Source organism: Staurois parvus, unplaced genomic scaffold, assembly GCF_062004578.1.
Source record: "Staurois parvus isolate SC_StPar_1 unplaced genomic scaffold, SC_StPar_1.0 ptg000264l, whole genome shotgun sequence".
Taxonomy (NCBI): domain Eukaryota; kingdom Metazoa; phylum Chordata; class Amphibia; order Anura; family Ranidae; genus Staurois; species Staurois parvus.
The window spans coordinates 10,881,384-10,895,902 of NW_028318060.1; the positions used below are offsets into that span (position 1 = coordinate 10,881,384).

General features: G+C 48.9%; 1 protein-coding gene across 4 annotated transcripts in view; it reads right to left on the reverse strand.

The window, feature by feature from the left end:
* The window catches only part of COL12A1 (collagen type XII alpha 1 chain), a 252,311-nt gene that overhangs the window by 161,538 nt on the left and 76,254 nt on the right, over positions 1 to 14,519 (reverse strand). For 3 of the 4 annotated variants that reach the window (XM_089681387.1, XM_089681388.1, XM_089681389.1), the window contains exon 14: positions 14,173 to 14,442. The exons of the other annotated variant lie outside the window; for it this stretch is intronic. In XM_089681387.1, coding sequence (XP_089537513.1) covers positions 14,173 to 14,442 — 270 coding nt within the window. The remainder of the gene's footprint in view (positions 1 to 14,172; positions 14,443 to 14,519) is intronic. 4 annotated transcript variants of the gene reach the window in all.

Here is a 14,519-nt window from a genome sequence, read left to right on the forward strand (position 1 = left end):
CATGTAGACACACTCTTGAGCTGGGCCGTGTGTCTCCATAGATACATACAGCCCAGCTCAGCCATGCTCCTCACTCCCTCCTCACATGAGTTGATTGACAGCAACAGGAACCTATGGCTTCCACTGCTCTCAGAGTCTCCTGTGAAACCAGTAAGAGAGAGCAGAGCTGCATCTGAGACACCACTGTTGCGTGAGAGGACCCAGGTAAATGTTTAGGAAGGGGCTAGGAACAGGTATTGCAAGGTTTTTTTACCTTAACCCCTTTGCACCGGCGCCTCCCGGCCCTTTAAGAGGTTTCAGAAGGCGGGAAGCAGGGCAGAGTTTTAGGGCCATGTGACCGCCATGGTTCGCTGTCACGGCGGTCACATGATCAGAAAAGTCCCGATCGCAAGGAGAAATCGGGACCTTTTCGTGTGTCATGGACATATGTGCTGGGAGTGTGCAGGGCTCTCAACACATATGTATTTTCAAATGGTACACAAATATGCGGCCGCTCGGCATCAAGGCCCAGACGCCGAGTGGCCACATATTTGTGTGCGCTTGGCATCTAGGGCAGGGGTAGGCAACCTGCGGCTCTCCAGCTGTTGCAGGACTACAAGTTCCATCATGCCTCTGCAGGTCATAGCTGTAACTGTCAGTTTTGTAATCTTTGCAATGCCTCATGGGAAATGTAGTTCCACAACAGCTAGAGAGCCGCAGGTTGCCTACCCCTGATCTAGGGGTTAATATAGAAAACTCATTAAAATGTAAAAAATGTTTGAGTTTAGAACCACTACATTTCAGCATTGGATCTTCAGCGCTTACTGTACTTTTTCCCAAATCGGGCAGCAGCCACACATGGCACACATTTCATTAGTGGTCATTTATTTTTAAAATGCAAATGTCCAAAAAATTTTTTGGCTGGAGTTCAGGTTTAATAATATCATAAAAATGCTATTCTTCCACTGAGTTTCTTCTAAGGTAATCATGAGAAGTGGTAAACAAGCACTCTGCTAATGAAGCTCATTAATTTTTTCCTTGTGTTTATAACACAGTACTGTTCAGTGAAGAAAGACTACGCAAATAACGTCTTACTGGCATCTAGGAAAAGGAATACAGTTTTCTTCAGTCTTAAATCTTACAGAAATTTGGGGAATTTGACCTTTGGTTCCTTTTTGAATAAATATATAATTTAGTTTGCTGTGATATTTGCTCATTGTTATAAATGTTGTTTTAAAACGCTCTTGCATACCTATGCTAGGCATTGGGAAATTTTTTTATATATCTTAAACTTTTTTCTGAGGTAGTTTTTAGAGATGAGCGAATTGAAGTATCCGAAGTGGAATTCGAGTCGAATATCGGAAAAATTTCGATTCGTGCCGAATCCGAAAAATAGCCTAATTCGGACGCGCGAATCAAAATTTTTCAGAAAATGGCGGCTGACATGTGCGGCGACGGAGCGGGGATGTCTGGGAAGGCGCGCAGACAAGGCGCGCTGACCCATAATGCATTCCTCAACTACATGTGATCGCATCAGCCTATCAGCAGCCAGCCAGCCAGCACTGTGTAATGGTCGAGCTATAAATAGCGGCCATTTTGGAATTCTTCATTTGCCTGCAGTTATTGAACAGAGGCAGACCGCTCTGTACTAGGGACAGGGACAGAGTTAGGGCCACAGAAACGATAATTGGGGACAGAGAAAAGTTACTTAGGGACAGAGAACCATTACTCAGGGACACAGACTTGTTAATGAGGGCCACAGAATCGTTATTTAGGGACAAAGAAACGCTAGTTAGGGCCACAGAATTCATAATCAGGGACAGACAGAATTGTTACTCAGTGCCAGAGAATTGTTACTTAGGGCCACAGAAACGTTATTAGGGCCACAGAATTGTTACTCAGGGACAGACAGAATTGTTACTGAGTGCCAGAGAATTGTTACTCAGGGACAGACAGAATTGTTACTGAGTGCCAGAGAATTGTTACTTAGGGCCACAGAAACTTTAATTAGGGCCACAGAATTTTTACTCAGGGACAGACAGAATTGTTACTGAGTGCCAGAGAATTGTTACTCAGGGACAGACAGAATTGTTACTGAGTGCCAGAGAATTGTTACTCAGGGCCACAGAAACTTTACTTAGGGCCACAGAATTTTTACTCAGGGACAGACAGAATTGTTACTGAGTGCCAGAGAATTGTTACTCAGGGACAGACAGAATTGTTACTGAGTGCCAGAGAATTGTTACTTAGGGCCACAGAAACTTTACTTAGGGCCACAGAATTGTTACTCGCACAGACACAGAATTGTTACTCGCACAGACACAGAATTGTTACTGAAGGCCACAGAACTGTTACTTAGGGCCACAGAATTGTTACTCGCACAGACACAGAATTGTTACTCGCACAGACACAGAACTGTTACTGAGGGCCACAGAACTGTTACTTAGGGACAAAGAAACGCTAGTTAGGGCCACAGAATTCATACTCAGGGACAGACAGAATTGTTACGGAGTGCCAGAGAATTGTTACTCAGGGACAGACAGAATTGTTACGGAGTGCCAGAGAATTGTTACTCAGGGACAGACAGAATTGTTACTGAGTGCCAGAGAATTGTTACTTAGGGCCACAGAAACTTTAATTAGGGCCACAGAATTTTTACTCAGGGACAGACAGAATTGTTACTGAGTGCCAGAGAATTGTTACTCAGGGACAGACAGAATTGTTACCGAGTGCCAGAGAATTGTTACTCAGGGACAGACAGAATTGTTACTGAGTGCCAGAGAATTGTTACTTAGGGCCACAGAAACTTTAATTAGGGCCACAGAATTTTTACTCAGGGACAGACAGAATTGTTACTGAGTGCCAGAGAATTGTTACTCAGGGACAGACAGAATTGTTACCGAGTGCCAGAGAATTGTTACTCAGGGACAGACAGAATTGTTACTGAGTGCCAGAGAATTGTTACTTAGGGCCACAGAAACTTTAATTAGGGCCACAGAATTTTTACTCAGGGACAGACAGAATTGTTACTGAGTGCCAGAGAATTGTTACTCAGGGACAGACAGAATTGTTACTGAGTGCCAGAGAATTGTTACTTAGGGCCACAGAAACTTTAATTAGGGCCACAGAATTTTTACTCAGGGACAGACAGAATTGTTACTGAGTGCCAGAGAATTGTTACTCAGGGACAGACAGAATTGTTACCGAGTGCCAGAGAATTGTTACTCAGGGACAGACAGAATTGTTACTGAGTGCCAGAGAATTGTTACTTAGGGCCACAGAAACTTTAATTAGGGCCACAGAATTTTTACTCAGGGACAGACAGAATTGTTACTGAGTGCCAGAGAATTGTTACTCAGGGACAGACAGAATTGTTACTGAGTGCCAGAGAATTGTTACTTAGGGCCACAGAAACTTTAATTAGGGCCACAGAATTTTTACTCAGGGACAGACAGAATTGTTACTGAGTGCCAGAGAATTGTTACTCAGGGACAGACAGAATTGTTACGGAGTGCCAGAGAATTGTTACTCAGGGACAGACAGAATTGTTACTGAGTGCCAGAGAATTGTTACTTAGGGCCACAGAAACTTTAATTAGGGCCACAGAATTTTTACTCAGGGACAGACAGAATTGTTACTGAGTGCCAGAGAATTGTTACTCAGGGACAGACAGAATTGTTACCGAGTGCCAGAGAATTGTTACTCAGGGACAGACAGAATTGTTACTGAGTGCCAGAGAATTGTTACTTAGGGCCACAGAAACTTTAATTAGGGCCACAGAATTTTTACTCAGGGACAGACAGAATTGTTACTGAGTGCCAGAGAATTGTTACTCAGGGACAGACAGAATTGTTACTGAGTGCCAGATAATTGTTACTCAGGGCCCCAGAAACTTTACTTAGGGCCACAGAATTTTTACTCAGGGACAGACAGAATTGTTACTGAGTGCCAGAGAATTGTTACTCAGGGACAGACAGAATTGTTACTGAGTGCCAGAGAATTGTTACTCAGGGACAGACAGAATTGTTACTGAGTGCCAGATAATTGTTACTCAGGGCCCCAGAAACTTTACTTAGGGCCACAGAATTTTTACTCAGGGACAGACAGAATTGTTACTGAGTGCCAGAGAATTGTTACTCAGGGACAGACAGAATTGTTACCGAGTGCCAGAGAATTGTTACTCAGGGACAGACAGAATTGTTACTGAGTGCCAGAGAATTGTTACTTAGGGCCACAGAAACTTTAATTAGGGCCACAGAATTTTTACTCAGGGACAGACAGAATTGTTACTGAGTGCCAGAGAATTGTTACTCAGGGACAGACAGAATTGTTACCGAGTGCCAGAGAATTGTTACTCAGGGACAGACAGAATTGTTACTGAGTGCCAGAGAATTGTTACTTAGGGCCACAGAAACTTTAATTAGGGCCACAGAATTTTTACTCAGGGACAGACAGAATTGTTACTGAGTGCCAGAGAATTGTTACTCAGGGACAGACAGAATTGTTACTGAGTGCCAGAGAATTGTTACTTAGGGCCACAGAAACTTTAATTAGGGCCACAGAATCTTTACTCAGGGACAGACAGAATTGTTACTGAGTGCCAGAGAATTGTTACTCAGGGACAGACAGAATTGTTACGGAGTGCCAGAGAATTGTTACTCAGGGACAGACAGAATTGTTACTGAGTGCCAGAGAATTGTTACTTAGGGCCACAGAAACTTTAATTAGGGCCACAGAATTTTTACTCAGGGACAGACAGAATTGTTACTGAGTGCCAGAGAATTGTTACTCAGGGACAGACAGAATTGTTACCGAGTGCCAGAGAATTGTTACTCAGGGACAGACAGAATTGTTACTGAGTGCCAGAGAATTGTTACTTAGGGCCACAGAAACTTTAATTAGGGCCACAGAATTTTTACTCAGGGACAGACAGAATTGTTACTGAGTGCCAGAGAATTGTTACTCAGGGACAGACAGAATTGTTACGGAATGCCAGAGAATTGTTACTCAGGGCCACAGAAACATTACTTAGGGCCAGAGAATTTTTACTCAGGGACAGACAGAATTGTTACTGAGTGCCAGAGAATTGTTACTCAGGGACAGACAGAATTGTTACTGAGTGCCAGAGAATTGTTACTTAGGGCCACAGAAACTTTAATTAGGGCCACAGAATTTTTACTCAGGGACAGACAGAATTGTTACTGAGTGCCAGAGAATTGTTACTCAGGGACAGACAGAATTGTTACGGAGTGCCAGAGAATTGTTACTCAGGGACAGACAGAATTGTTACTGAGTGCCAGAGAATTGTTACTTAGGGCCACAGAAACTTTAATTAGGGCCACAGAATTTTTACTCAGGGACAGACAGAATTGTTACTGAGTGCCAGAGAATTGTTACTCAGGGACAGACAGAATTGTTACTGAGTGCCAGAGAATTGTTACTCAGGGACAGACAGAATTGTTACTGAGTGCCAGAGAATTGTTACTTAGGGCCACAGAAACTTTAATTAGGGCCACAGAATTTTTACTCAGGGACAGACAGAATTGTTACTGAGTGCCAGAGAATTGTTACTCAGGGACAGACAGAATTGTTACGGAGTGCCAGAGAATTGTTACTCAGGGCCACAGAAACATTACTTAGGGCCAGAGAATTTTTACTCAGGGACAGACAGAATTGTTACTGAGTGCCAGAGAATTGTTACTCAGGGACAGACAGAATTGTTACGGAGTGCCAGATAATTGTTACTCAGGGCCCCAGAAACTTTACTTAGGGCCACAGAATTTTTACTCAGGGACAGACAGAATTGTTACTGAGTGCCAGAGAATTGTTACTCAGGGACAGACAGAATTGTTACTGAGTGCCAGAGAATTGTTACTTAGGGCCACAGAAACTTTACTTAGGGCCACAGAATTGTTACTCGCACAGACACAGAATTGTTACTCGCACAGACACAGAATTGTTACTGAGGGCCACAGAACTGTTACTTGGGGCCACAGAAACGTTAATCAGGGACACAGAATTGTTACTGAGGGCCACAGAACTGTTACTTAGGGCCACAGAATTGTTACTCGCACAGACACAGAATTGTTACTCAGGGACACAGAATTGTTACTCAGGGACACATAATCGTTTAATTAAAGAGTATGTCAGACAACATGCAGAGGAGTGGCAGAGGAGGCAATGTTTTAGGAGCGAGCAGACGTGGCAGCAGAGGAAGGGGTCGAGGCAGCACTATTCGCAGCCAGAGGCCAGTGCTCCCGGTGTCATCCAGCGGTCGTGTCTCCACCGACAACCCTGCCGTCGTCGATTGGTTGGCTCGGTCGTCTTCCTCTTCCCAGGTCACCTCTGACACCTACAGCCAACGGTCGGTGGGTACGTCAGACACAACCGTTAGTTGGCATGGCCCGGGACCAAGCCCACTGAAATCACGTGTCCTCTACCTGCCCCTGTCCTTTGGTGTTCCCTCACCAAGCGAAGTATCGCATGCTGTGGGCTCAGCCCCACTGTACAGTGAGGAAGAGCTAACAGAGGGCGGTCAGGAACGGGGGGAGACATCCGCCTTTTCAGCAGCCAGGCGAAGAAGTAGTGGCGAGGAGAGTGGCTCGGTAGCCGGTCTAGAGACAGGTCTGTCTCCTGACCCAGACGCAGCCGAGGGGGCTAGTAGTGAGGCGGAGACCCTACTTGATGATGAGGAGGTTGATCGCACTTGGCAGCCTCGTCGTCATCAGGCAATTTCTTCCGCATCATCAGGAGAAGAGGGTGGCAGCTTGGCAGCGAGCAAAACAGTCGGTGGGTTGCCCAGGAGACAGCAGCAGGGTCGCAGCAGTGTCAGTGGAGCCAAACGGCCACGGAGTAGAGCACCAGCTCCACTGCAGCCTACCACCACGGCCAGTAGTGGTGCCGGTGTGCACGGAGGAAGCAGCAGTCAGCCAGTGAGGAGTATCGGGGGCAAAGTTTCCTACTCGGCGGTGTGGCAATTTTTCGTCAAGCCGCCCGAGGAAGTAAACGTAGCCGTATGTCGACTATGTGGCCAGAAAGTCAAGCGTGGCCAGGGGGCCCATGTTGGGACTATTTGGGCCATGTTGGGACAATGGGAGACCTCCCATTGCTGCTGTCTCCATCGCCACACTCTGCCATGTGCCACTTTCAGGTCTCCTCACACACTGCTGGTGTGTAGAATTTTTTGACATAGGGTGCTGGCAGATTACGGGCCTCCCATAGCTGCTGCCAGGCCCCTAATCTGCCATAGGCCCCTATATACCGCCTCCTCATGCTGCTGCCAGGTCCAGAGTCTGTCATGGGTCCCTGTACGGCCTCCCATTGCTGCTGTCTCCATCGCCACACTCTGCCATGTGCCACTTTCAGGTCTCCTCACACACTGCTGGTGTGTAGAATTTTTTGACATAGGGTGCTGGCAGATTACGGGCCTCCCATAGCTGCTGCCAGGCCCCTAATCTGCCATAGGCCCCTATATACCGCCTCCTCATGCTGCTGCCAGGTCCAGAGTCTGTCATGGGTCCCTGTACGGCCTCCCATTGCTGCTGTCTCCATCGCCACACTCTGCCATGTGCCACTTTCAGGTCTCCTCACACACTGCTGGTGTGTAGAATTTTTTGACATAGGGTGCTGGCAGATTAAGGGCCTCCCATAGCTGCTGCCAGGCCCCTAATCTGCCATGGGCCCCTATATACCGCCTCCTCATGCTGCTGCCAGGTCCAGAGTCTGTCATGGGTCCCTGTACGGCCTCCCATTGCTGCTGTCTCCATCGCCACACTCTGCCATGTGCCACTTTCAGGTCTCCTCACACTGCTGGTGTGTTGAATTTTTTGACATAGGGTGCTGGCAGATTATGGGCCTCCTATAGCTGCTGCCAGGCCCCTAATCTGCCATAGGCCCCTATATACCGCTTCCTCATGCTGCTGCCAGGTCCAGAGTCTCTCATGCCATGTGCCACTTTCAGGTCTCCTCACACTGCTGGTGTGTTGAATTTTTTGACATAGGGTGCTGGCAGATTATGGGCCTCCCATAGCTGCTGCCAGGCCCCTAATCTGCCATAGGCCCCTATATACCGCCTCCTCATGCTGCTGCCAGGTCCAGAGTCTGTCATGGGTCCCTGTACGGCCTCCCATTGCTGCTGTCTCCATCGCCACACTCTGCCATGTGCCACTTTCAGGTCTCCTCACACTGCTGGTGTGTTGAATTTTTTGACATAGGGTGCTGGCAGATTATGGGCCTCCCATTGCTGCTGCCAGGCCCCTAATCTGCCATAGGCCCCTATATACCGCTTCCTCATGCTGCTGCCAGGTCCAGAGTCTCTCATGCCATGTGCCACTTTCAGGTCTCCTCACACTGCTGGTGTGTAGAATTTTTTTGACATAGGGTGCTGGCAGATTAAGGGCCTCCCATAGCTGCTGCCAGGCCCCTAATCTGCCATAGGCCCCTATATACCGCCTCCTCATGCTGCTGCCAGGTCCAGAGTCTGTCATGGGTCCCTGTACGGCCTCCCATTGCTGCTGTCTCCATCGCCACACTCTGCCATGTGCCACTTTCAGGTCTCCTCACACACTGCTGGTGTGTAGAATTTTTTGACATAGGGTGCTGGCAGATTATGGGCCTCCCATTGCTGCTGCCAGGCCCCTAATCTGCCATAGGCCCCTATATACCGCTTCCTCATGCTGCTGCCAGGTCCAGAGTCTCTCATGCCATGTGCCACTTTCAGGTCTCCTCACACTGCTGGTGTGTAGAATTTTTTTGACATAGGGTGCTGGCAAATTAAGGGCCTCCCATAGCTGCTGCCAGGCCCCTAATCTGCCATAGGCCCCTATATACCGCCTCCTCATGCTGCTGCCAGGTCCAGAGTCTGTCATGGGTCCCTGTACGGCCTCCCATTGCTGCTGTCTCCATCGCCACACTCTGCCATGTGCCACTTTCAGGTCTCCTCACACTGCTGGTGTGTTGAATTTTTTGACATAGGGTGCTGGCAGATTATGGGCCTCCCATAGCTGCTGCCAGGCCCCTAATCTGCCATAGGCCCCTATATACCGCCTCCTCATGCTGCTGCCAGGTCCAGAGTCTGTCATGGGTCCCTGTACGGCCTCCCATTGCTGCTGTCTCCATCGCCACACTCTGCCATGTGCCACTTTCAGGTCTCCTCACACACTGCTGGTGTGTAGAATTTTTTGACATAGGGTGCTGGCAGATTATGGGCCTCCCATTGCTGCTGCCAGGCCCCTAATCTGCCATAGGCCCCTATATACCGCTTCCTCATGCTGCTGCCAGGTCCAGAGTCTCTCATGCCATGTGCCACTTTCAGGTCTCCTCACACTGCTGGTGTGTAGAATTTTTTTGACATAGGGTGCTGGCAGATTAAGGGCCTCCCATAGCTGCTGCCAGGCCCCTAATCTGCCATAGGCCCCTATATACCGCCTCCTCATGCTGATGCCAGGTCCAGAGTCTGTCATGGGTCCCTGTACGGCCTCCCATTGCTGCTGTCTCCATCGCCACACTCTGCCATGTGCCACTTTCAGGTCTCCTCACACACTGCTGGTGTGTAGAATTTTTTGACATAGGGTGCTGGCAGATTATGGGCCTCCCATTGCTGCTGCCAGGCCCCTAATCTGCCATAGGCCCCTATATACCGCTTCCTCATGCTGCTGCCAGGTCCAGAGTCTCTCATGCCATGTGCCACTTTCAGGTCTCCTCACACTGCTGGTGTGTAGAATTTTTTTGACATAGGGTGCTGGCAGATTAAGGGCCTCCCATAGCTGCTGCCAGGCCCCTAATCTGCCATAGGCCCCTATATACCGCCTCCTCATGCTGCTGCCAGGTCCAGAGTCTCTCATGGGTCCCTGTACGGCCTCCCATTGCTGCTGTCTCCATCGCCACACTCTGCCATGTGCCACTTTCAGGTCTCCTCACACTGCTGGTGTGTTGAATTTTTTGACATAGGGTGCTGGCAGATTATGGGCCTCCCATAGCTGCTGCCAGGCCCCTAATCTGCCATAGGCCCCTATATACCGCCTCCTCATGCTGCTGCCAGGTCCAGAGTCTATCATGGGTCCCTGTACGGCCTCCCATTGCTGCTGTCTCCATCGCCACACTCTGCCATGTGCCACTTTCAGGTCTCCTCACACACTGCTGGTGTGTAGAATTTTTTGACATAGGGTGCTGGCAGATTATGGGCCTCCCATTGCTGCTGCCAGGCCCCTAATCTGCCATAGGCCCCTATATACCGCTTCCTCATGCTGCTGCCAGGTCCAGAGTCTCTCATGCCATGTGCCACTTTCAGGTCTCCTCACACTGCTGGTGTGTAGAATTTTTTGACATAGGGTGCTGGCAGATTAAGGGCCTCCCATAGCTGCTGCCAGGCCCCTAATCTGCCATAGGCCCCTATATACCTCCTCCTCATGCTGCTGCCAGGTCCAGAGTCTGTCATGGGTCCCTGTACGGCCTCCCATTGCTGCTGTCTCCATCGCCACACTCTGCCATGTGCCACTTTCAGGTCTCCTCACACTGCTGGTGTGTTGAATTTTTTGACATAGGGTGCTGGCAGATTACGGGCATCCCATAGCTGCTGCCAGGCCCCTAATCTGCCATGGGCCCCTATACCGACTCCTCATGCTGTGACGTTGCAACAAGGTGGAATTCAACCCTACATATGTTAGACCGCCTTTACGAACAGCAAAAGGCCATCACAGATTTCCTGATGTTAAAAGCGGATAAAGGTATTCCCTGTGTAACTTAGATGTCAGCCATTGGCAGCTCATGCGTGACACCTGCGCTTGCTCAGGCCCTTTGAGGAGGCCACGCTATTCGTGAGTCGGCAGGACTATGGGATGAACGACGTCATTCCTCTGTTGCACGTCCTGGAACAAATGCTGTTAACAATGGCTGGTCAGGGTGCGGTAGACGTGGCGCACAGATCTCAACGCCACATGACCCCTGTGGGGGCAGGACAGGAAGAAGAGGAGGAGGTAGAGGAGGACATTGGTGCTCAGGAATTATTGAGTGAAATGGGTGGTTTTTCCACTCAGCGGACAGGAGTGGAGGAGCAGGAGCATCTGGTAGAGGAGGAGGAGACAGAGGACCCAGACGCACCGTGGCAGTATGCTGTGGAGATGGAGGCAGGGAGTCCCTCGCATTCCTTGGCACAAATGGCCCATAGCATGCTCGCTTGCTTGCGTAGCGACAGCCGAATAATAACCATCAGACAGAGGGATGACTTTTGGCTGTCCACCTTGTTGGACCCTCGCTACCGTTCCAAAATGGTGGCCTTTTTCACACCTGCTGAGAGGGAGGCCAAAATAACGTACTATAAAAACCACCTATGTAGTCAGCTGGTCTCTGCCTGTCTGCGCCAACGTCCATCCTCAGACACTGTGGGCCCTGTGCGCTCGCGTTCCGCTGCCATGGCAGCAGGGGAGGGGTGGGGTGGTAGGAGCAGTGGCAGCTCCACCAGCAGCGGCTGCCTCAGTCTGCAGTCGATGATGAGTAGCTTTCTTCACCAGCGCAGTGAGGAAACTACTAACCAGCCGCAGCAGCAGCAGCAGCAGCAGCATCAGGTGGACCTGGAGCAGGACCTCAAACAACAGGCTTAGGCCTACTTGGACAGCACCCTGCCAACCGAGGTAGACAATCCCCTTGACTACTGGGCAACGAAACTTGACCTTTGGCCCCAACTAGCTTAATTTGCCCTTGAAAGGCTGTCATGCCCGGCCAGTAGCGTGGCATCGGAGCGCGTGTTTAGTGCGGCAGGAGGTATTGCAACTCCGCGGAGGACACGACTGTCCACCCAAAGTGTGGAGAGACTGACGTTTGTGAAAATGAATCAGGCGTGGATTAGTCTGGATTTCAAACCACCAGTTCCTGACACAACTGACTAAATCCGCCATGAATCATGCCCCAAACATGTGCCACTTTCAGGTCTCCTCACACTGCTGGTGTGTTCCATTTTTTGTCATAGGGTGCTGGCAGATTACGGGCCTCCCATAGCTGCTGCCAGGCCCCTAATCTGCCATGGGCCCCTATACCGCCTCCTCATGCTGCTGCCAAGTCCAGAGTCTCTCATGGGTCCCTGTACGGCCTCCCATTGCTGCTGTCTCCATCGCCACACTCTGCCATGTGCCACTTTCAGGTCTCCTCACACTGCTGGTGTATTCCATTTTTTGTCATAGGGTGCTGGCAGATTACGGGCCTCCCATAGCTGCTGCCAGGCCCCTAATCTGCCATGGGCCCCTATACCGCCTCCTCATGCTGCTGCCAGGTCCAGAGTCTCTCATGGGTCCCTGTACGGCCTCCCATTGCTGCTGTCTCCATCGCCACACTCTGCCATGTGCCACTTTCAGGTCTCCTCACACTGCTGGTGGGTTCCATTTTTTGTCATAGGGTGCTGGCAGATTACGGGCCTCCCATAGCTGCTGCCAGGCCCCTAATCTGCCATGGGCCCCCGTACCGACTCCTCATGCTGCTGCCAGGCCCGTAATCTGTCATGGGCCCCTGTTGTCGCTTGTTGGCATATTCCGCTCGTTCAGATGCTCCTTCTCCTGCTACTCCTCTTCACGGATTCCGTCAGCAGTCTTTCTTGGAATCCGTTTCCAAGAGACAACAGTTTGCGAGCACGCACCAGACGGTGCAGAAACTGAACGTCCTCCTGTCCAAGTTGCTGCTGCCAGGCTCGTAATCTGTCATGCGCCCCTGTACCGCCTCCTCATGCTGCTGCCAGGTCCAGAGTGTGTCATGGGCCCCCGTACCGACTCCAAATGCTGCTGCCAGGCCCATAATCTGTCATGGGCCCCTGTACCGCCTCCCCATGCTGCTGCCAGGTCCAGATTGTGTCATGGGTCCCTGTACGGCCTCCCATTGCTGCTGCCAGGCCTGTAATCTGCCATGGGCCCCCCTACCGACTCCTCATGCTGCTGCCAGGCCCGTAATCTGCCATGGGCCCCTGTACCGCCTCCTCATGCTGCTGCCAGGTCCAGAGTGTGTCATGGGTCCCTGTACGGCCTCCCATTGCTGCTGTCTCTATCGCCACACTCTGCCATGTGCCACTTTCAGGTCTCCTCACACTGCTGGTGGGTTCCATTTTTGTCATAGGGTGCTGCATGGCCTCCCATTGCTGCTGCCTCCACCGCCACACTGTGGCTCCACACTCTGGTTTTGGCCCCGTGACTGGCCAAATGAGTGAAGTGTGCGGTGATTCTAAGATCGACGGCACTCATCTGCATGTCATACTGCCTGACAGTATTATTTCTCTTCCCCAGCAGACTCCAAGGGCATTTAAATTAAAGGTACAGTGTTCAGCACTAATATTAAGTCTCTCTGAAGCCTAGAAACACCCTTTTTTAAGTTAAATTCACAGCGAATATATTCGACTCGAATCGAAATTTTTCTACGAATTCGCCAAATCAGTCGAATCGAATTTTTGAATACTTCGCTCATCTCTAGTAGTTTTGATCAAAGCAATACACTTGCATTGGATAAGATAATAAGTATATCATGCTGTAATATTCTCAGGAATAGATTAATCAGTAAAGATAAGCAGACAGGTTTATACTCAACCAGCCCTACTGAAAACTGTAGAATGATATTAATCTCCAATGAGATATTGTCAACATTTGATGAATGTTCTTGTATACTGTGCCTTCTGTGTTGGCATGCACATACATGAGTTTCTTTACATTTCATTCCAAAAGTCCAGTGGCTACAATACTGTGCTCTTGAGTATTTTGATATTATTGCAGCACACAATCATCAAAACACGGCCATAGACCTTATGTCCATGTGCCATACAATTAGAAAGCCTGTCCATATTATCTCATTTACCCTTGATTATGGTCAATAGAATAAGTAAAGTATTAAAGCCAAAAGTTTCAGAAATGCAGACATTACATGTTCTTGACCAAGATCGAAGAGCTTTTTGGAGCAGAACAACACTTCCTAAAACCTAACCCCTAAACGTAATAATACCACTTACTTTATCAATAGCTAAAGTGTCCTGCACTGCATACCCCATACTTACACTGCCTAAGCAAATCCTTACAGTGATGTATACCAATATTAAAACAAAAATGAAAAATCATAATCCTTCACTGTACTTCCCAATTTGCAGACTTGCAAGTAGATCACTGATTTCCCTACTAATTACTCTCAAGGAGCTAGAAGATAATACACTAAATAAATTATATTTGTTATTACCTTCAGTAGTAGCTTCTCCTTCAAGAGGGGCTCCTTCGCCACTTTTGTAATTAGCAAAAACTGAGATTTTATATTTTGTTTCTGGTTTAAGGTACTCTAGGACCGTATTAGTGACATCACCAGGTACAGTCTTCTCTCCAGACTCATCATCAAACAGAGATTTCCATGCAATTCTGTAACCACGAACCATTCCAGGAGCTGCTGTCCATGATGTTCCTATTGTAGTGTCTGTGATATCCTTGGTTATTAAATCACGAGGTGACCCTCTTTCTACAAAATACAGTGAAAGAGCAAAAACTCATTATGACATTATAGTAAAGTTCACCCTGTAATCATAATATCACATA